At 51.6% G+C, this 18939-nt stretch overlaps 1 protein-coding gene across 11 annotated transcripts; it reads left to right on the top strand.

The window, feature by feature from the left end:
* Positions 326 to 17915, top strand: DUSP13 (dual specificity phosphatase 13). 11 transcript variants are annotated; one of them, XR_002338276.1, is made up of 8 exons: positions 326 to 543; positions 1323 to 1540; positions 2986 to 3193; positions 5493 to 5696; positions 6738 to 6832; positions 10974 to 11147; positions 12777 to 12997; positions 13704 to 17915. XR_002338276.1 is itself a non-coding variant. In XM_021071925.1 (8 exons), the coding sequence occupies exons 4-8, from the start codon at positions 5595 to 5597 to the stop codon at positions 13904 to 13906; spliced, it is 795 nt and encodes a 264-aa protein (XP_020927584.1). In that variant the 5' UTR covers positions 330 to 543; positions 1323 to 1540; positions 2986 to 3193; positions 3489 to 5594; the 3' UTR covers positions 13907 to 17915.

The raw sequence follows: 18939 nt of genomic DNA, 5'->3' as shown, positions 1-18939 counted from the left end.
ACCCTGGATCTCTACTTTAACTCAGTTCTCAGAATCAAAGAGCCTTATGCAGGCTCTAAATCATCTTCTACGTGTTAGACACAGAATATCCTTTGTTTCATTTAATCCTCACAATTCTCTAAGGTAGGTATAATTATTCTTTAGAGATGAGGAAACTGAGGCTGAGAGGTAAAGTGACTTGCATAGTGACGTGTCTGATTCCATGTTGGCTTGGAATTTGGGGTTAGGGAGTGACTTGGGGAGGAAAATGTCCTGTTCTCTTTGGAGGCCCCTGTGACTTGCTGAGTCACTTGCTGCTGTCTCACCTGTCCCTGCCAATCTCCAGGAAGGAGAAATGACACTGGAGAGGCAGAGAGGAGTGACCGCAGAGACAGAGGGGTGGGTGGGCTGGCCCATGGCGGAGGCCTCGCTCCCAGAGCTGAGGGGAGATGCTGAAGCCACGCCTTGCCCCAGCATCTTGGAACTGGAGGAACTCCTGAGGGCAGGCAAAGTTTCTTCCAGCCACGTGGACGAAGTTTGGCCCAACCTTTACATAGGAGATGCGTGAGTTGTAGCTGGCCGAAGCGGTGTGGGGGAGGGGACAAGGAGAGACAGTTCTTGGGATCTTCACCAGAGATGGAGGTGGGGTGGGAAGAAAGGCAAGTACTTCTGCTCTGAACTCCCCAGGCCAGAGACTTTCTCCAGGACTCCTGTGTTGGGGGACAGTGCAGTGATCAGATGCAGCCACCAGGGGGAGCAAGGGAGCAGGAACTTTGCCTGCTTGAAGGGAGCGCTGAGGGGATTCTGGAGTCTTCTGCAACAACCAGAACAATTGGTGGTTCTAGGGGGCAAAAGACTGGGGAATTGTGATTTGGGGGTATGAGACAGGATGGGTGAGAGCACCCCTTTCCAGTCCCAGCCTTCCTCCTGCGGACACAGAGCAGGTGAGGAAGCCTGGCTGAAGGTGAATCAGAGAAGGAATCACCTCTAAATATTTGCAGATCAGAAGCAGGTATGAGGTAACAGCCGAAAGGCCGGATGTGCATGGTTGGGAATGGTGTAGGAAGGGAGGGGCAGCTGGGTCCCAAGGCTGAAGCAATCCTTTCCTTCCTGTCCTGGCCAAGGCAGGAGCATATTGCCTCAGGAAGCATGGAGGGGCCAAAGCTAAACGCACCACCAACTCTCCTACCAGAAAGCTCTTAGGGTGGGGTTGCAAGCTGTGGAGCCCATGGGTTCCTTTGGGTCCTAATGGATCCATCCCTCTAAATTAGGAGACCAGACAAAGCCTCCTTCCTGGACCTCAAGGCTCAGCCAGCATCCAGCCCCCTTCCTTCCCTCCCCAGGGCCACAGCAAATAACCGCTTTGAGCTATGGAAGCTGGGCATCACCCACGTGCTGAACGCCGCCCACGGGGGCCTCTTCTGTCAGGGTGGCCCTGACTTCTATGGCAGCAGCGTGAGCTACCTGGGAGTGCCAGCCCACGACCTCCCTGATTTCAACATCAGTGCTTACTTCTCCTCTGCAGCTGACTTCATCCACCGTGCCCTCAACACACCTGGGGGTAGGACTTGGGGGTCTGAACCCATCTCCCATCCTGCTCAGCCCTGGGGGGATGTCCACTTTCCCCTCAAACACCAGTGGCCTCCCATCCATAGTTTTTAAAAAGGCATCAGGTTCTAAAAAGTCTCTGCTCAGTGTTCCAACCCATTATCCAACAGCACTGCTTCACAGATGGGGAAACTGAGGCTTAGAGTACAAGGTCATGCCACAAGTTAGGAGCAATGGAGCCAGAAGCCACATCTCCCAAACAACAAAACACTTCTTCCTCTGCATCCCTCAGCCTTGGGAAATTGCCATCTGGTACCTAGATGTCTGGTTTCTGCCGCAAAGTGCTTTCAAATGTTTGTTTTTTCTTCTGGCCATGCCCGCAGCATGTGGAAGTTTCCAGGCCAGGGATTGAACCTGTACCACAGCAGCAACCCAAGCCACTGCAGTGACAATTACAGATCCTTAACCCGCTGTGCCACAAGGGGACTTCTGATGCTTTCAAATGGAAAAAAAAATCCTCCCTTACCTCGGGTACAACAAAGGAGCCTGAGGAAGCTGGAGCCCCTGCTTTGTGTTCATCCTAGGTGACAGCCATGCCCCTTTGCTCCCTGAGCCTGGCAAAGCCAGTTGTCCCCTCCTGGATTCCATTTCTCATCTAGGTTATGGGAAAGACAACACTTTTCAATCCAAAGCATGTTGACATTCCTATCTTTATCCATTCATTCAACAACTGTTACCTCCTCTGTGCCCGACACTGAGCTAGACACAGGGAATTCACCCTCAGGCCAGGCAGAGCCCTGGTGGAAAGATAGTCAAGATGTAAAGTGTTTCGAGTGCTACTCAGATGAGTGGACAAATGTGGATCACAGGGCAGGGTGCTCAAATCACAGGAGCGGGGAGGTGGGGGGACTCCTATCTGCAGCAGTACTCCACGGGCCACATGCAAAAAGGGTGAGCTGATCTGTGATTCAAGCGATACCGTGAGTGGCCAGGTAGGCATATCTCAGCTGAAACCTGACAGATGAATGGTAGATGTGAGTCAGACCAAGAGAAGGGGAAGAGTCTTACAGGCAGTTGAAAGAGCATGGGGTGAGGCTAGAGGCCACCAGGGAACATGACAGCTTCAAGGAACGGAGAGTCACCCAGTGTCCCTAGAGCTGAGGGTTGGGATGAGACAGCCTGAGATGAGGCTGCAAGGTCAGCAGGGGCCAGCTCATGGAGGGTCTTGGAAGCCATGTTAAGTGGTGTGGACCCCATGCCAAGGGTAGACATAATAGGTGTCGATCAGTACACCCACTTGACAGATCATGAAACTGAGACCCATAAATGCTAAATGATTTGCCTGGAGTCACAGAATACAGCCACAGCAGAGCAGGGAAAGGAATTTTGGGTGCCCACCTCAGCCCGTGGGTGGGCCGGTTGGTGGGAAAGTGTCTTTCACCAGGCTGTCTTCCCCAGCCAAGGTCCTGGTGCACTGCGTGGTGGGGGTGAGCCGCTCTGCCACTCTGGTCCTGGCCTACCTCATGCTGCGTCAGCAGCTGTCCCTGCGCCAGGCGGTGATCACCGTGAGGCAGCACCGATGGGTCTTCCCCAACCGAGGCTTCCTCCACCAGCTGTGCCAGCTGGACCAGCAGCTTCGAGGTGCAGGCCGGAGCTGAAGGGCCAGGTGAGGGTTGGGCAGGGCATGATGGGCCGAGGCTGGGTGCAGTTAGAAGTGAGCGGTCAGGTGAGGGCTGGGCAGAGGGCAAGGGTACAATTGGAGGGAAAGGGATGGTGGAGGGCTGGCAGGGGAGATGGATGGGACAAGTTCATAGGCTGGACATCAGAGCTGCATGTGGCCAGAGAAGAGGGTTGAAGGGGGCCTGGTCCATTCCACAAGCTGCTTGGCTCCCTCACTGACCCAAGGTCACACGAGGTCTTGGCAGAGACAACTATCTGGTATGTCCGTCTCTCTCCCCCAGCCCATCCAGGTTCTTCAGACCCAAAGAGGAAGGAAACATTAAGAAGGAAAGGGCTAGAAAACATAAAATGGAAGAGGTGAGGCCCTTCAGCCTGGTCCTCCTTGGCCGAAAGCCTGTGAGGTTCACCTGACCCCTAGCAAGGCAGCAGCACAGCCACTCCTGCACCCAAGGGCTGTCTGGACTTTCCCACACCTCCACACATCCTCCCTCAGGTCTGGACCCTGACCTCAGCTCTAGGGAAAAAGTGTGGCTGCCGCTATTGCTCCAAGCTTAGTTAACTCTCATGTCAGCCCTGCTGCATCCATTGCCACTGTGGGGAAGAAGAACAGGTGCTGCCGCCACTGTCCATGACCTCATCACACAAGCCCTGCTTGATATAAAGTTCTCCTGTTGCCATGCCATTCAGTTCCCTGCCTTGGACCCAGCATCTGAATTTCTACCTTCACCCTGACCCAGTGTGATTTCAGAGATCTGCAGAAGGATCCTCCCTAAACTCTCTTCTTTTCTGGTTCTGGGGAACCCTTTAGGACATAAAGCCTTTCCTGACATCTACCCCTGCCTCCCTCCTGTTCTGTGTTTAGTGCATTTGGAGCAACAGCAGATCGTCTTTAAACTGCACAAGTGGAACAGATCCCCAGTTCCTCCTCTCCCCAAGCCACCCCCCCTTCTGCTGGAACCTCCAGTGTCCCCAGCTGCACAGTAGAAGGAGTTGGGCTTCCCCAGCAGCAATATGACTTCTCAGGCTCCCAGCCCACAAATGGTTGCTGAAGTACTGCTACACTTTCTTTGTCGGGAAGTGTCTCTTCCTGGGGGGGGAGGGCGGTAGTGGATGTGGGGGGCCCAGATTGTGAGGAAGCTGCAGTATGCCCACTGCCTTTCTTCTCCCACACTGCCCAGGCTGGGGCTCTCTCTGGCCCCAACAGCCCATCTTCCTCACATTCACATCCCCAGTGAGGGCCATCAGATGGAAGGTTAAACCTCCAGAGCTGCTCTCCACTCCCCCTATTCCACCTCCAGCTCCTATGACCTATGCTGCTCCTTCTTTCTTCTCTCCTCAACCCTGACTTTGGCTGTACCCTCACCACCCACTGGCTTGGAGGAGGTGCCAGCTGGGAATTGGGCACTAGCCTAGGCTCTCCTGGGAGTTGGAAGAACAGCAGGTTTCTCCTCCTGCCAAGAGCTTCCCTGGGGCATGGACTGAATCTCCCCTTGCCCGCCACCCATAAGAACTGTTTTGGTCTCTGAATGTATAGCCAGCCCAACCAAGGGGGGGGGGGTACATGAGCACATGCTCAAGCTATCAGGAGGATGAGCATCTTAGGGAAGAGGATTAGGGCAGAATGAAGGGCTAGGTTTAGAGTTTGGGGGTGAGTGTACTGGAAGAACATGAGGGTTATAGCTTGAGTTGGGATTAGACCTGGGGTGATGCTGAGGGGGAAACTGTTGTGGGGAGCTCTACAGGTGTGGGAGCTGAGAAGGGGACAGCAATGGCGTGTTCCCAGCCTGTTCCCTTTCCTCTAAACAGGTTTTGGGAACACAGCAGAACAGCAGATCTCTGATCGTGCCTAACTACCCCACTTCCTTAGCCTGGGGCCCTTAAATACCCTGACCTCAGAACTCAGCGCTTTTCCTCAGACAGCTGGCTTTGAGGGAGTCAGCTGGGTTATAGCATTGCACAATTCCTGGGGGTGTCATCCACCAAATAGCCTGTGTAGCTGGAGCCCCCAGCGTGCAGGAAGCAATCTGCATGACTGTACACAGCAGCCCTGGGGCTGAGGACTCTGAGAGATGAGGAAGCTGTGGCGAGAGGTCATTCCTCTCCATGAACCCTGGGCCCAAACCTGCCTCCTCATCTCTCTTGGCACCTGTACCCACTTGACCTTACGCTGACACACAAAGCAGAAGCAGGTTTAGCTGGCAGCTCTTGCCTCTGCCCTGATGAGTCCCAACCAATCTGAGCCTTGGTTTATCTGCCTGTAACATGGAGTTCATCTCTTCCCCCAGAGCTGGTCCTTAGTCCCCGCCACGGGGCTCTGCTGCTTTGCCACCCTGGCTCTGGCCCTGCTTGTGCTGAGAGAGGCTCTGGCCCAGGTGGAAACTCAGAAGATGGTAAGAGCCCAGTGTGGGGTCCGCCTTAGAGCCTGCAACTCCATCCGCTTCCTCCTGTTGCCTGCGGTCCCGCTCAGCCACTGTCTCCAGTTCTCACAGGTGGGAAGGGGCTCCACTCTCAGCCCAGCCCTGAGACTCCTTGACCAGGAACCCCAAGTTCCCTCAGGGGTGGGGAGGCATGGGAGGTGAGCTGGAGGGGAGTTTAAATGTTCGTGATAGCTTTGGGCCAGCAGCTCTCCCCAGGACTCAGGGAGCTGCGGGGGGGTTGTGGGGTTGGGAGGGGGGGCGGCGAGCCCTAGCTCCCTGGAGTTTAGGCTTCAGAGACCCAGTGGAGGAGTGGCTGTGGTTGTGCATATGTCTGTGTGCGTCAGTTCTCTGGGAGTGTGAGTGGGGCAGAGTATTAAGGTATCAGGATATGAGGAAAGTCTCTGGGGGCCAGGGAGTGTTCTTAATAGGCCCCAATCCAAGGTCCCTAACTGCCCCATTAGCCTTGAAAGGGACTTTAAAGACCATCTCACTGGCCTCAGGGGACAGTGATACCTGAGCCAAGAATGCCTTCTGGAAGAGGGAGGAGCCTGGCAGGCGGCAGAGTGGTTTCTGGAAACACAGCTTCAGACTGCAGGCTGGGTATGGTCCAAAGCTCTGCTCTCAACTCCCCTTATATCTTTGTCCGTTTGTCTGCCCACACTTCTCAGGCTGAGTCTTCTGGATCTTAATCCCAGGGCATTCCTGTAATCCTTGGTTCCCAACCTAGCACCCCTGGGTCCAGGCTCTCGCATGGGCAAATGCTGCCAGTTTATGTGTGATTGGGGGTAGTCTCTCCCCTGTCTTCCTCCATGGCAGATCCTTCTAGCTTTAACTTTCTGCCCATGCTCCACATCACCCCCTCAAGGCCAAGGGAGCTTTCAAAACGCTGATGCAGTCTTCCTTCTTCCCGCCTCACAGTCAACATCCACACACACACACATCCCACAGGCAGATTCCTGCCCAACTGCCTCTGCTCCTAGCAGGGCCAGGTGCCTGACTGGGCTCGGCACTGACCATGCCAGGGACCAGGGGGTGAGTGGGGAGTGGCCCGAGGAGGCCAGAAGAGGGGAGTAGCACATCATACTTTATAATTAAACTCCCATCAAAAAATAGAAACAGCATCAAGTGTGCAGAGACAGGCGGCTGGAAGCCGGGAGCACAAAGTGCCCGTCAGAGAAGACCACGGCCCAGGCCAGATACCCTTGCAGGTGGGTGAGTGCCCCTATTTCAAAGGGGGGCTGCAGAGCATGCTGGGTAAAGAGGGGTGGGACACCTGTGCCTCTGTATATGTGTGTGTGATGGGGGAGGGGAGGACTGGGTTAGACTGGGGGAGAGACTGGGTCAGAGACAGAGGCACAGACAAAGCTCAGAATGACCTGGGCTTGAATCCTGGTTCCCATGCTTATTGGCTGTGTGACCTCTCGCATATCGCCTCATCTTTCTGAGCCTCAGTTTCCTCATCTGTAAAATGGGAATGATAATATTACCTGCCTCCTCTGGGTACCGTGAGAATTCAGTGAGAAAAATGTAAGCATTTAGCTCCTTCTGATCCATAGTACATCCTTAGTAAGTGGTGAATATAATAATTCTTGCTGGACAGAGCAAAAAAAAAAAAAAAATCAAGAAACATGAAGAGATAGAGGCCAAGCCCCACCATTCTGCAGGGAAATTACTCTCTACCCACGATATGGCTGAGGCTTGAGGGGGTGAGAGTAATAATGGTAACGATAATAATAGCAAGATGCACCATTTATTGGGCATCTACTGGGAGGCAGACCCTGCGGGAGGTGCCTGACATTTTGTGTCTCATGGAATTCTCACGGCAGCCCCACTGAGAGAACTGGCTCAGAGAAGACCACACAGTAACAGCTCCAGGCCTGAGAACTCTGCCCAGGTCTGCCCTCCTCCCAGGCTTGAACCTGAGTCCAGAGTCCAGGCCCCACCTGTTCTGTAGCCACAGTCCTGGTGGGTCTGCCTGGGGAGGAGGAGGAAGCAGAGAGAGTGAGCAGGAAGGAAGACCTGGCGGGGGAGCACCTGGAGCGTTAGCAGAGAAGGTGGTGGCGGACAGCTGCCCCCTTGCCCTGCAGAGAGGCCAGAGGCTGCGGTGCAGGGTGGGGTGTTGGGTGGCTGCGGAGGAGCCTGAGCTCCTATGAGAGCGTGGGCGGCAGAGGCCACCAGCAGAGTAGCGTAGAAGGAAGGAGAAGTATGGACAAAGGCAGAAAACAAGTGTCTGAACTTGTAAACAGCAGCAACTCAAGAGCAGGAAAAGCACTGCCCACAGAGGCAGCTGCTCAGCTTAGGCAGAAGCTGTAGGAAGGAGGCAGAATGAGCACCAGAGTGAGTGGGGAGATGACCAGGCTGAACCCCCTCCCCGCTGGACATTGGCTTTAGCCTGCATTGGCCAAGGACATGCGGGAGGAAGTGTCAGGCAGGGTCCCTGGCAGTTGAGGTCTGGGGATGGCAGAAACCAGGAGGCTGCTGCAGCCACCGACACCCTTCTCTGGGTGTGCCTGGAGCTTGGAGGATGAGGTGCTGGGTGGGGGCTGTGCCTAAGCCTGACTCTGGATGACAAGGTGGGCTGGACCACCATGGAACAGATGCACAGGGAAGGGGTTCATCCATGAGTATCAGGTGTGAAGCCTAACAAGAAGTACCTTAAGTCCAAAGGAAAAGGCTCCCTTCTCCGGACCTGGGCCCAGAGCCCCTAAGAATGGAGGCGTGGGCGGTGGCCTAGCAGCGCTTGGTCCCTGACCCCTCTGCTGGGTCCTTCTCCTCCCAGAAGCCTCCAGGAGGAACTCAATTTCTCTCTCAGCTCAGCTGAAGCCTGGCTGTCTGCTCCCAGGCACCGCTGGGCTGCGAGGCACCAACTGGCCACTAGGTGGCAGCCTTACCCCATCCCAAGCTTAGAGGCCTGGGCTGGCGCCTGCCAGGCTCCCCAAAGCCCCATTTCACTCTACCTGGGGCTCCAGCAACCCCAGCTGGTAGCTCCAGACCAGTGTGGCCGTGGGACTCTCCCCACCCCAACACGCCACACTGCGCCCTACCCTGTAGTGACTGCAGACCCAGCCACTCCTCTTTCATTCTCAGATCAGGCTCTCCTGAGACAGACAAGGCCAGCATCTTCAAGATGAGAAAGATAAAACGTGGCCCAGACAGGACCAAAGATTTGCTCTTGGCCTCAGAATGAGGTGTGGCCAGGCTCTCCACCCTCCCTCTGAAGTCCTCTTCCCACCACTTCACATAGCTGCCCATCTCCGTGGGGAGTTCCAGGGCCAAGAGCCTTTAATCTCAGAGATGCCAAGCAGAGAGGGGAACCGGGGCTTTGGAAAGACTGGGATTCAGTCCCCAGTGGCCTATGTCTGCCCTCAGGCCCCACCCCCACGGGCTCCAAGGGGAGGACCTGGAATTCTAGCCACTTCACAGCGTTTGTGTTCTGGGCGGAACCTGCCCCAGCTCCCCCGTTCCGCTCACGAGCTGAATCCTGTCCCTGCACCCACTCCCCCACTCCCGGCCCCAGACCATGCCCTAGGTAGGTGGCAGGCCGTCCAGCCTGCCCTGAGAGGTCACAGTGGGGGATGAAGGGGAAAGCTGGGTCTTCACTTCCGCCCTGCCCTCCCACTGCCCGCTGGCTGAGCTTGGCCAAGCCGGTGGCCTCCTGGGTGCCCATTTCTCTTTCTGGTCCTGGCACAGCCTACCCAAGAGCAAAGAAGTTCTTCCCAGTTTGTACCTTCCCTAGTTACTGGTTGAGGGGGCCAGGAACCATTAGCCAAGAGAAACCCTCCTTCCCAGCCCAGCACCAGACCCCGGTTCTGGTGCCACTGTCATCCCAGCTCTGCAAGGTCTCGGACTCCCTCGGCCAGCTGACTTCTGACACAACCCACCCCACCTGGGTGCGGCCAGACCTGCAGCACTGGCCTGAGTCATGGGGGTAAGGAGGAAAATCCCAGGGCCTAGAGGCAGATGTGTAACAGCTACCCAGCTCTCCTGTAGACAGACGGGTTCGTGACCACTTTCTGGAGTCCCCAAAGGTAGTAACTGGAAGGCTTGGGGAGGGAACTGCAGGAGCACAGAACTGGACTGAAACCCCAGCCTTGCTACTTAGCAGCTCTACAGCTGCTTTGAGTATTACTTAAAAACAATTGTCTCTGCCCTCCAGCTTCCTCCTGTGTATTATAGGGACTGACCACAAGCGGGCAGTAGGTCCCTAAGAAGCATCGGCTCATTCAGTGCAGACATGCTAGCAAATGTCAGTTCAGGGCCCAGGCCCCTCACTCCAGAGATGGGCTCTGACCCTCAAGCACCTGAAAAAGGGAAGGTGTGGGGACCTGAAGACCAGCCCTGGAAGTAGTAGAGGACAGGACTTGAGATGAGCTGCCCGGTGGTGGGAGCCTTTCTAGGTGCCCTGGAAGGGCCACAGTCATCTGCATCCCCATCTCTACAAAGTCCCAAGTGACCAGTAACTTTAGAGGTGGGGTCTGCCCTGACTAGTTGCTGCAAACAGGGAACGCCAAGAGCCCCTTGGACAAATCTCCAACATCAGGGCCCTGTGGAGAGGGCAGGAGAGAGGGCTTCTCAGCTCCACAGTGGTGACAAGGGGTGGATTCCCATATTCCCTGCAGAAAGGGGCAAGGCTTCAGGCCCTGTTGAGCTGGCTAATAACTTCATCAGAAATAACAGAGGGGAGTTCCCATTGTGGCGCAGTGGTTAACGAATCTGACTAGGAACCATGAGGTTGCGGGTTCGATCCCTGCCCTTGCTCAGTGGGTTAAGGATCCGGCGTTGCCATGAGCTGTGGTGTAGGCTGCAGGCGGGACTCAGATCCTGCGTTGCTGTGGCTCTGGCATAGGCTGGTGGCTACAGCTCCGATTGGACCCCTAGCCTGGGAACCTCCATATGCCGCGGGAGCGGCCCAAGAAATGGCAAAAAGACAAAAAAAAAAAAAAAAAAAGAAAAAGAAATAACAGAGGCTGGGAGATCCCGCTGTGGCTCAGTGGAAACTAATCTGACTAGTATCCATGAGGATGCAGGTTCAATCACTGGCCTCACTTGGTGGGTTAAGGATCCAGCATTGCTGTGAGCTGTGGTGTAGTTTGCAGATGCGGCTTTGATCCAGAGTTGCTGTGACTGTAGTGTAGGCCAGCAGCTACAGCTCCAATTCGACCCTTAGCCTGGGAACCTCCATATGCTGAGGGTGTGGCCCTAAAAAAAAAAAGAAAAAAGGAATAACAGAGGCCCTTCTCAATCACCCCAGAGGCACTTGGGCACTGCTTTGTGCCTGGGCCTCCCTGTCAGCTGGGCCCACCTGTGGGGAGCCTGCCCCTCGCCACCACGGTGTCCACTCTGTTCCAGGATGGACTCACTGGAGAAGCAGGACCTCCGGAGGCCCAAGATCCATAGGGCAGTCCGGGTGTCCCCCTACCAGCCGCCCACACTGGCCTCGCTGCAGCGCCTGCTATGGGTCCGTCGGGCTGCCATGCTGAGCCACATCAATGAAGTCTGGCCCAACCTCTTCCTAGGGGATGCGTAAGTACCACTCGTAGTGGGGGTGGAGCCTGCAAGGGGCAGAGATGACACCGGCTTTGCCTCCTACCCTCTCTTTCCACATGTTTCTTTATACTATTGTTACCATTTATACTATTATTTACTAGTATTGCTTTGTGAGAAAAGAACACACATAGGAAAGTACACGAAGCATACGCCAAGAGTTTCCCCACCCAGATCAAGCTATAGGACCTTATCATTTGTGCCTGGTTGAACCCTTCTCATTAAAACCCTTTTCCCTATAGATAACCACTGAGTATTAACACAATCATTTCCTTGCTTTTCTTTATAGTTTTACCACTTCTGGTGTTGCCTATCTTTTCAAGTGTTACGAATAGAATTGTACTGTGTATTTAGTGCCTGGCATTATTTGCTCAAAATTGGGGGGTTAAGTATAGCTGCAGTCCATTCATTTTTTTTTTTTGTTGCTTATATATTATCCATTTGTGTGAATACACCACAGTTGATGCATTCTATTTGAGGGGTTTCCACTTTGGAGCTATTATGCACGGTGATCCCAGAAGCATTCTCATACATGTGTCCTGGGAACACACATGTATTTCTCTATAGCGTATATGGAGAGAGCAGGAAGTGGAAAGTCACTTTCCCCGAGAGTTTTCTTAAAACTTAGAACATATGGATCAATATATATGAATATCAATATATGAATTTTATAACTTTTCCTTAATATTTAGAAAACATGGATCAATAGCTTGTTATGGTTGCTGTTTTTATTGGCCATGCCCAAGGCATGTGGAAATTCCCAGAACAGGGATTGAGCCCATGCCACAGCAGCGACCTGCGCTACTGTAGTGACAACGCCAGATCCTTAACCTGCTGCACCGCAAGAGAACTCCCAATAGCTTGTTAACAATATGATATGTATTCCCCCCACTACACTCAGAGATAACCAGTAATAAAGTCCTCATTGACTTTTTAAAAATACATACCACATACCTACATAAATGCTTTTTCACAAATTTTTTTAACAAAAATGGTATCACCTTACAATCCCATTTTGTAATCTGCTTTATATATATATAGAAAACTTTTAAAATGGAATTGCACAACATATTTTAAAAACCCTTTTACACAATGTTTTGTTTTATTCTGCATTTTCACAGGTTCTCAATGTAGCACAAACACCTTTCCTGTTCACATGCATCTCTCTACCATGTTTTAGTGGTCAGGTAGCATTTCATTCATTGACTATGGCTATACCACAGTCAGTCTCCTATTAGAGGATCATTAGTGATTTTCTCCCACATTTTCACTATCTTAAATATCATTAGATCCAGTTTACATATGTCTGTGGGTACACTTGGGATTCTTTTAAGTTCCTAGAAGGAGACCTGCTGGGGCAAAGTAAATGTACATTTTTGAGGCTTTTGATGCGTATGTCTGAACTGCCCTCTGGAAAGGTTGGCTTGATTGAAAGGAAGTCCTGAACCTCTACTGAAGGAGCCCCTTCACCAGGGCTGGTTCACTAGTTCCAGTCCCTTCCCTTGGAGGAAGATGGCAGAGGAGGCAAGGAGGCAAGTTCCAGTGCAGCCGGAGCTGACACCGTGAGCTCTAGCTACCTCCCAACTCCCCCTGTGCCCTCCCCTCCAGGTACGTAGCCCGGGACAAAACCAAGCTGACCCAGCTGGGCATCACCCACATCGTGAATGTCGCTGCAGGCAAGTTTCAGGTGGACACAGGTGCCAAGTTCTACCGCGGTATGTCCTTGGAGTACTACGGCATTGAGGCTGATGACAACCCCTTCTTCGATCTCAGTGTCTACTTCCTGCCTGTTGCTCGATACATCCGAACTGCCCTCAGTGTTCCCCGAGGTCAGCTGCTGGGGAAGGCACTGGGGTGGAGGTGGGGTACAGGCGGGACTTGGGGCTATCCACCTTTCCAGCAGCATTGATTGGTGGGGGTGGGGTGGGGGGGAGGTCCTTCAGCAACCCTCTCAACCCAGGGAGCAGAGAGCTACCACCATTTAGTGAGTGCCCCTTTCAGGGACACCCTGGAAACCAACAACCATAGATAAAACCAAGGTCCAATGTGGTCATCATAGTAACTGTATCCCTCAGTAAGAGGCCAGGTCTTGGGCAGGTACAGGACCTAGCAAAGGCTCTTGAGCAGGCTCCTCTAAGATGAGGCCCCAGTGCAGAGCTGCAGCAGCAGGTGAGAGGACAGAACTGAGGGGAAAGGGAGGTAGGTGGACACCCCCTGTCATCTGATGTAAACCTAAGGGACTCCAGGACTACTGACCCCCCCAGTGTGCTAGAGTTGCAAAGGATGCCAGAGGAAGCACCTTGGACCAGGAGAAGGGACTCCCAGCTGTCCACCATCACCCCACTACTAACTTGCTGTGTGACCATGAGCCAGTCCCTTTCCTCTCTGGGCCTCTGTTGCTCCCTGTGTCAACAGGGAGGGCAGTGTTAGGATGCCGGGATGCTGTGATGGGCGGGCTGAGGGATGGAATGGCCAGAAGCATCTCTGATTCCCTAAGAGGACAGGTAGCTGATGCTAGGTTGGGTCTCCCAACAGGCCGCGTGCTGGTACACTGTGCCATGGGGGTGAGCCGCTCTGCCACAGTTGTCCTGGCCTTCCTTATGATCTGCGAGAACATGACACTGGTGGAGGCCATCCAGACAGTGCAGGCCCACCGCGATATCTGCCCCAACTCAGGCTTCCTCCAGCAGCTCCAGGTTCTGGACAACCGACTGGGGCGGGAGACGGGGCGGCTCTGACCTGGTGGGCAGCCAGGCTTCCTGACCCTCCAGCCAGCATGGCCCACCCAGCCAGCCTGGCTCTGGGGACCACAGGCTTTGCTGCTGCCAGTGAGCTTGCGATGTAAATAGCAAGTCGGGGATTAGCTGAGGCAGAGGCAGGGAGAACTGGGTGGTGACCTTCAGCAGGTAGATTCCCCTGACCCAATCCAAAGATTCTTTACGCAAAAGAGAGTTCAGTCTGTCTCTATAATAAAAGGTTCATCATATAAAGACAGGTGATATGGTGGTTTGTGGGGTAGTGGCTCACTCCCAGGATGATCATGAGGTCCCAGAAGGCTTGCCAACTCAGGGTGGCAGCCCAGAGTCTGAGTCCATTGTATGAATAAAGACCAAAGTTCAATGTGTCACCAATCCCCCCCACCCCCCACCTTATCAAAAACCATCTACCTACCTAGAGACAAATGAAAATGAAAACACAATGATCCAAAACCTCTGGGATGCAGCTAAAGCAGTTTTAAGAGGGAAGTATATAGCAATACAAGCTTACCTCAGAAAACACGAAAAATCTCAAATAAACCATCTAACTTTATATCTAAACAACTAGAGAATGAAGAACAAACAAAATCCAAACTTAGTAGAAGGAAAGAAATCAAAAAGATCAGGGAAGAAATACATGAAACAGAATTTAAGTAAACATTAGAAAAGATCAATGAAACTAAAAGCTGATTCTTTGAAAAGATAAAAACCCACTATGAAAAATCTGCTGTGCACAAATATCCTGCATCATCAGTCTACTCATTTTCACTCAGCTTGCAAAAAGACTGACGAAAATTATAGAAACCTTATAGAAGTATTAAAAAAGAGGATCAAGGTTGGGGAAAAGACATGTCAGAAGTCCTGGCAAAGGGCAGTTATGTGATGGGGCAACATTTGGCTCTGAGTTTCATGCTTCTTGCCAAATTAATTAAAACAATATAAAAAGCCCCAGGTCCTTCACCTGTACATGAGTATGTGTGAGGATTATAGGGCTGGCTTTCCTTCTACCTCTCTGGCTGTTCCTATTTAACCCTGTCTGGCCCTTAAATGTCAAGGTTTCTGAGAGTGGTGGCCTCTGCTCTTTCTCTCCCTCAGGGTCTTGCTCTCACAGTCTCAGTTTGCATCTATAGGCTGAGGACTCTGAGATCCCTGATTCTCTCTTCTGAGCTCAAAACCTCTCTATCCTGCTGGCCACCTTCATGTGAATATTGCACTTGAACTTCAAACTGCACTTTTGATCAACTCCCATCCAGACCCACTCTTCTTCCTAGCTCCCCATTTGAATGAAGCGTTCTGACAGGTATTGTTGCCCAAGTCAGTGATGGGCATCACCCTGGACTCCTGCCTCCCTTCCAACTAGCCTACCAATTCCACTGGCTAAATAGGGCTCGGATCTGCTTGCTTAGCTTCATCTTTGCTGACTATCCAAGTTCAAACCATCCCACCTCTCACCTGGATTCTTGCTCAGGCCCCTGATGGTCTCTTTGCCTCTATCCTTGCCCCTCCAATCTCCACATAGGCCCCAGCCTACTCAGATGAAAATCTGATCATGTCACTCTTCCACTTACGACCCCTGAAGGACAGACACCTTAACAAAACACAAGGAGGCTTCAGTTTCTGAGACCTTCTCATGTCTCCAGACATCGCTCTTGTGATTCTGTTCCTCTACATACTGCGTAATGAAGACATGGTAAATCCGCTGGCAGTTCCCAGAATGTTCCACTCTCTGGCTTCTTGGTGCCTTGCACGTGCTGGAGGTTGCACCACATGAATGCACATCTTCACCCATCATCACTGGGGTATCTTTGAGGTCTCAGTTTAGCCATCACTTCTGGGGATTTCCCTGGACCCTGAAAGCCTGAGTGAGGTGCTCTTTCTCAAGCTACCACAATATCCACCTGTCACTCTGAATGGCAATTGCCTGGTGCCTTTTCATTCTCTTCTACCTGACTGTCTCTCACCAGGCTTTCCCTGGGCTCAAAGTCCCCATGACTTCCACACCTTCTGCCTATGACCTTGCCCTCAGGTACAGTTCTGTGATATGGGGCCCTCTCTGCAGTGGCCACCAAAGGGAGTAGATCCCAGCTGGCCCCAGGACTTGGCCCACCTCAGAGGGCACCTCCTCTCCTCCCAACTCCACCCGCACATGTTTCACCATTTGGCAACCTCTGACCCCCTCTTCCCTCCCCACCCAGGTTTTCTGGGGACAGCCCTGCCCTCTTCTGGGGGCTTAAGGGGCCTTTGCCCTTCTCCACCATCTGCTCTGTTTCCGGAGGGCAAGTGCTTTTCCTTCGTAGCAAATCAAAAAAGGGGCCTCCCTCTGACCAAACCAGCCTTTTGAGCAGAAGCACTCCCAGGCACAGAGTTTGGTTAAGGAAAAGGCACCCCTTCCTCCCAAGCAGAGGTAGCCCCAGATCATGGTGTCCAACTCAGCGAGCTGAGCACAGGCTGGGTTTTAGGCCCCGCTCACCCCTGCAATTCATAAACCTCACCAGCATATACAGCTTTGTCTGAACTGTAGGGATTGACAGGCTCATTTTAGAGATGAACCAGTTGATGCTCAGAGAAGCTAAAGCAAGGCTGGATGTTGCCTCTTAGATCCAGGATTTCTGGGCTCTGGCCTTAAAGGGCAGGTACCACCCAGCATCTCTTCTGCTCTCCCCGCTTCAGCACTTGGTTCTAACCCTGGCTGGCTGTTATTGCCTCAAGTGTTCTCTAGGCCTTTTCTAAAGGGTAAACATACCTCCTAGCTGGAGGATGGCAGAGGGGCTGGTGCTGCTGTACCCAACCAGGCAGGGCCCTTCTCCAGTCCCAGGGGATAGAAAATGTCTCAGTTCATCCTTGATTAGTGGGGCCTCTAATTCTCCAGAGCAGACAAATCTAGTCGCCACTCAGTAGCCTAGCCTGCCCATGCCCCGTTCCCTCGGATCCCCCGCTTCAGCCTGACAACTCAGCCCTCGTTGCTATTTCTTGCCCGTGCATGGTCAGCAGGATCCAAAATAGTGATTCCAAAAGCTAGACTCTAAATCAACATCCGGGTCTATGAGTGTGGGCAGCCTGTCCCTGCGGGCTGTGGTGGAGTGCCCAGATCCTGGGGCAGAGCCGCATCCTGGGCCTGGGGTTTCAGCAGGATACCTTGTTGCGGTTCTGAGGGTTGGGCTCAGCATCTGGGGCTATAGGGGGAAGTGGAAAGGAAGCCCTCAGAAGACAGGGAAAACCAAACATTCCCCAGAGCACCCAAGGAAACAGAGGTTGAGCTCCAGAGGCACCTGAACCAAGAAGCCACCCTGCCTGCCACACTTGACCCAGAGAGTGTGTGATGATGCATCTGCTCCTCCTGTTCTATACAGCAGCCTTGTGAAAAGAGTAGGGTGTTGTTCAAAGCATGATTTTGGAGCCAGATGACCAAGTTCAAATTCTACATCTGCTCCTTACGAAGTGTGTGAACTCAGTTAACCTCACCATACTTCAGTTTTCCCCACCGGTAACATGGGAGTAATAACAGCCAACACATAGGACTGTTATAAGGATTAAGTGGGGCATATAGAAAGGGCTTCGTACAACATGTGACGAGTTCTCAAAAATGAGAGCTGTGACTACTTTCACGGTACACAGTACAAGGACCTCTGGCATCGCCTGCCACACAGAACCCCAGGTCTTTGACTAAAAGTTGGCAGCGCTCTCAGTGCACTGAATGAATGAACGACTGATTAGAAAGGAGCTGACGTAAACGCAGTGTGGTATCCCAGATGGATCTGGGATTAACAAAGGACACAGAATAACTGATGAAATCTGGAAAAAGTCTGTGGTTTAGTTAATAGTGTTACATCAATTTTAATGTCTTTGATAAGTTAACTATACTGTGATTATATAAGAAGTTAACATTAGAGAATGTCGGGTGAAGAGCATCTAAGAAATGCCTCTTCGATCTTTCTAACTTTTCTGTAAATCTAAAATTACTTCAAAATAAAGTTTCAAAATTTGTTGACAATTACCGACTGCTTTGCATATGCCAGGCACTGTGCTAAGTGCTTTAGATATATCCTACATCTTCTCATTTCACTTTCATTGTGATGTTTTATTTCTTTAGAAAAAACACAAATCAAATATGTGTGTGTTTGTTAAGGTGTGACCACACTGAGTTGTGGGAATACAGGTGTCAGGAGCTGGGTTTTGTTTTTTGGTTGTTTTTTTTTTTTTTTTTTTTTTTTTTTTTTTTTTTTTTTTTTTTGTATTCTTAAGATATTTCCCAATTTAAAAAATCAAAAATAAATTGACTAACTTTTAAAATTAGAAACATCCTAGTCTCTATAGCTAGGTTGTAAAATCCATTAGCAAATGGGTTTTAGGAAATATCCTGAATTTAAACGGTGCCATTATTATTGGTGTTTGGCCTAAAATACTGCAAATTCACATGTTATTCTTTTAAGACCATCAAGAGGCTTTATTATGGATAATCTTGCTTCAAGAAGAAAGTAATGATAACCGATTTATAGTGTTTAGACCAAATAACTGTGATCAAAGAGAAGCTAAGCCAGTAAGTCAAACCTTGTACAATACAGGTTTGAACTGTACAGGTTCATTTAAACCCAGATTGTTTTCCATGGTAAATTCTATAGTACCACACAATCCACAGTTGGTTAAATCCACCCACATGCATCACTGATACAGACCCAGAGGAACCATGGATATGGAGGAAACATGTATAGGGAGAGTGAACTATAAGTCATACATGTAAATTTTCAACTCCGTGGGAGGGTCTGTGGCCCCAATCCCCTCGTTCCTCAAAGGTCAACTGTACATTTCATTTAATCCTCACATCCTTAAGGGGTAAGTCCTATTATAAACCCATTTTACAAAAACAAAGGTGCACAGAAGTTAAGCCAGAGAGCAGCTCACTTTAATTGAGAGCTTATGTGCCCAGCCATTAGTCAGGTTAGTGGCTCTGACAACCTTTTATTTCCCTCTTACAACTCAAGTTGATGGGTGGAAGAGGGAGCAAGCATGGAGGATAT

This window comes from Sus scrofa, chromosome 14, assembly GCF_000003025.6.
Source record: "Sus scrofa isolate TJ Tabasco breed Duroc chromosome 14, Sscrofa11.1, whole genome shotgun sequence".
In the NCBI taxonomy this organism is placed as follows: domain Eukaryota; kingdom Metazoa; phylum Chordata; class Mammalia; order Artiodactyla; family Suidae; genus Sus; species Sus scrofa.
Note: the sequence above shows the minus strand (reverse complement) of the source record. Positions and strands in the feature narration are given on the sequence as shown.

Coding starts and splice junctions, on each gene's coding strand:
- DUSP13 (XM_005671056.3), top strand. CDS start 335: ATGACACTGGAGAGGCAGAGAGGAGTGACCGCAGAGACAGAGGGGTGG. Junction 544..2,985: donor AACCTTTACATAGGAGATGC/GTGAGTTGTAGC, acceptor TGTCTTCCCCAG/CCAAGGTCCTGGTGCACTGC. Junction 6,833..10,973: donor CAGGCCAGATACCCTTGCAG/GTGGGTGAGTGC, acceptor ACTCTGTTCCAG/GATGGACTCACTGGAGAAGC.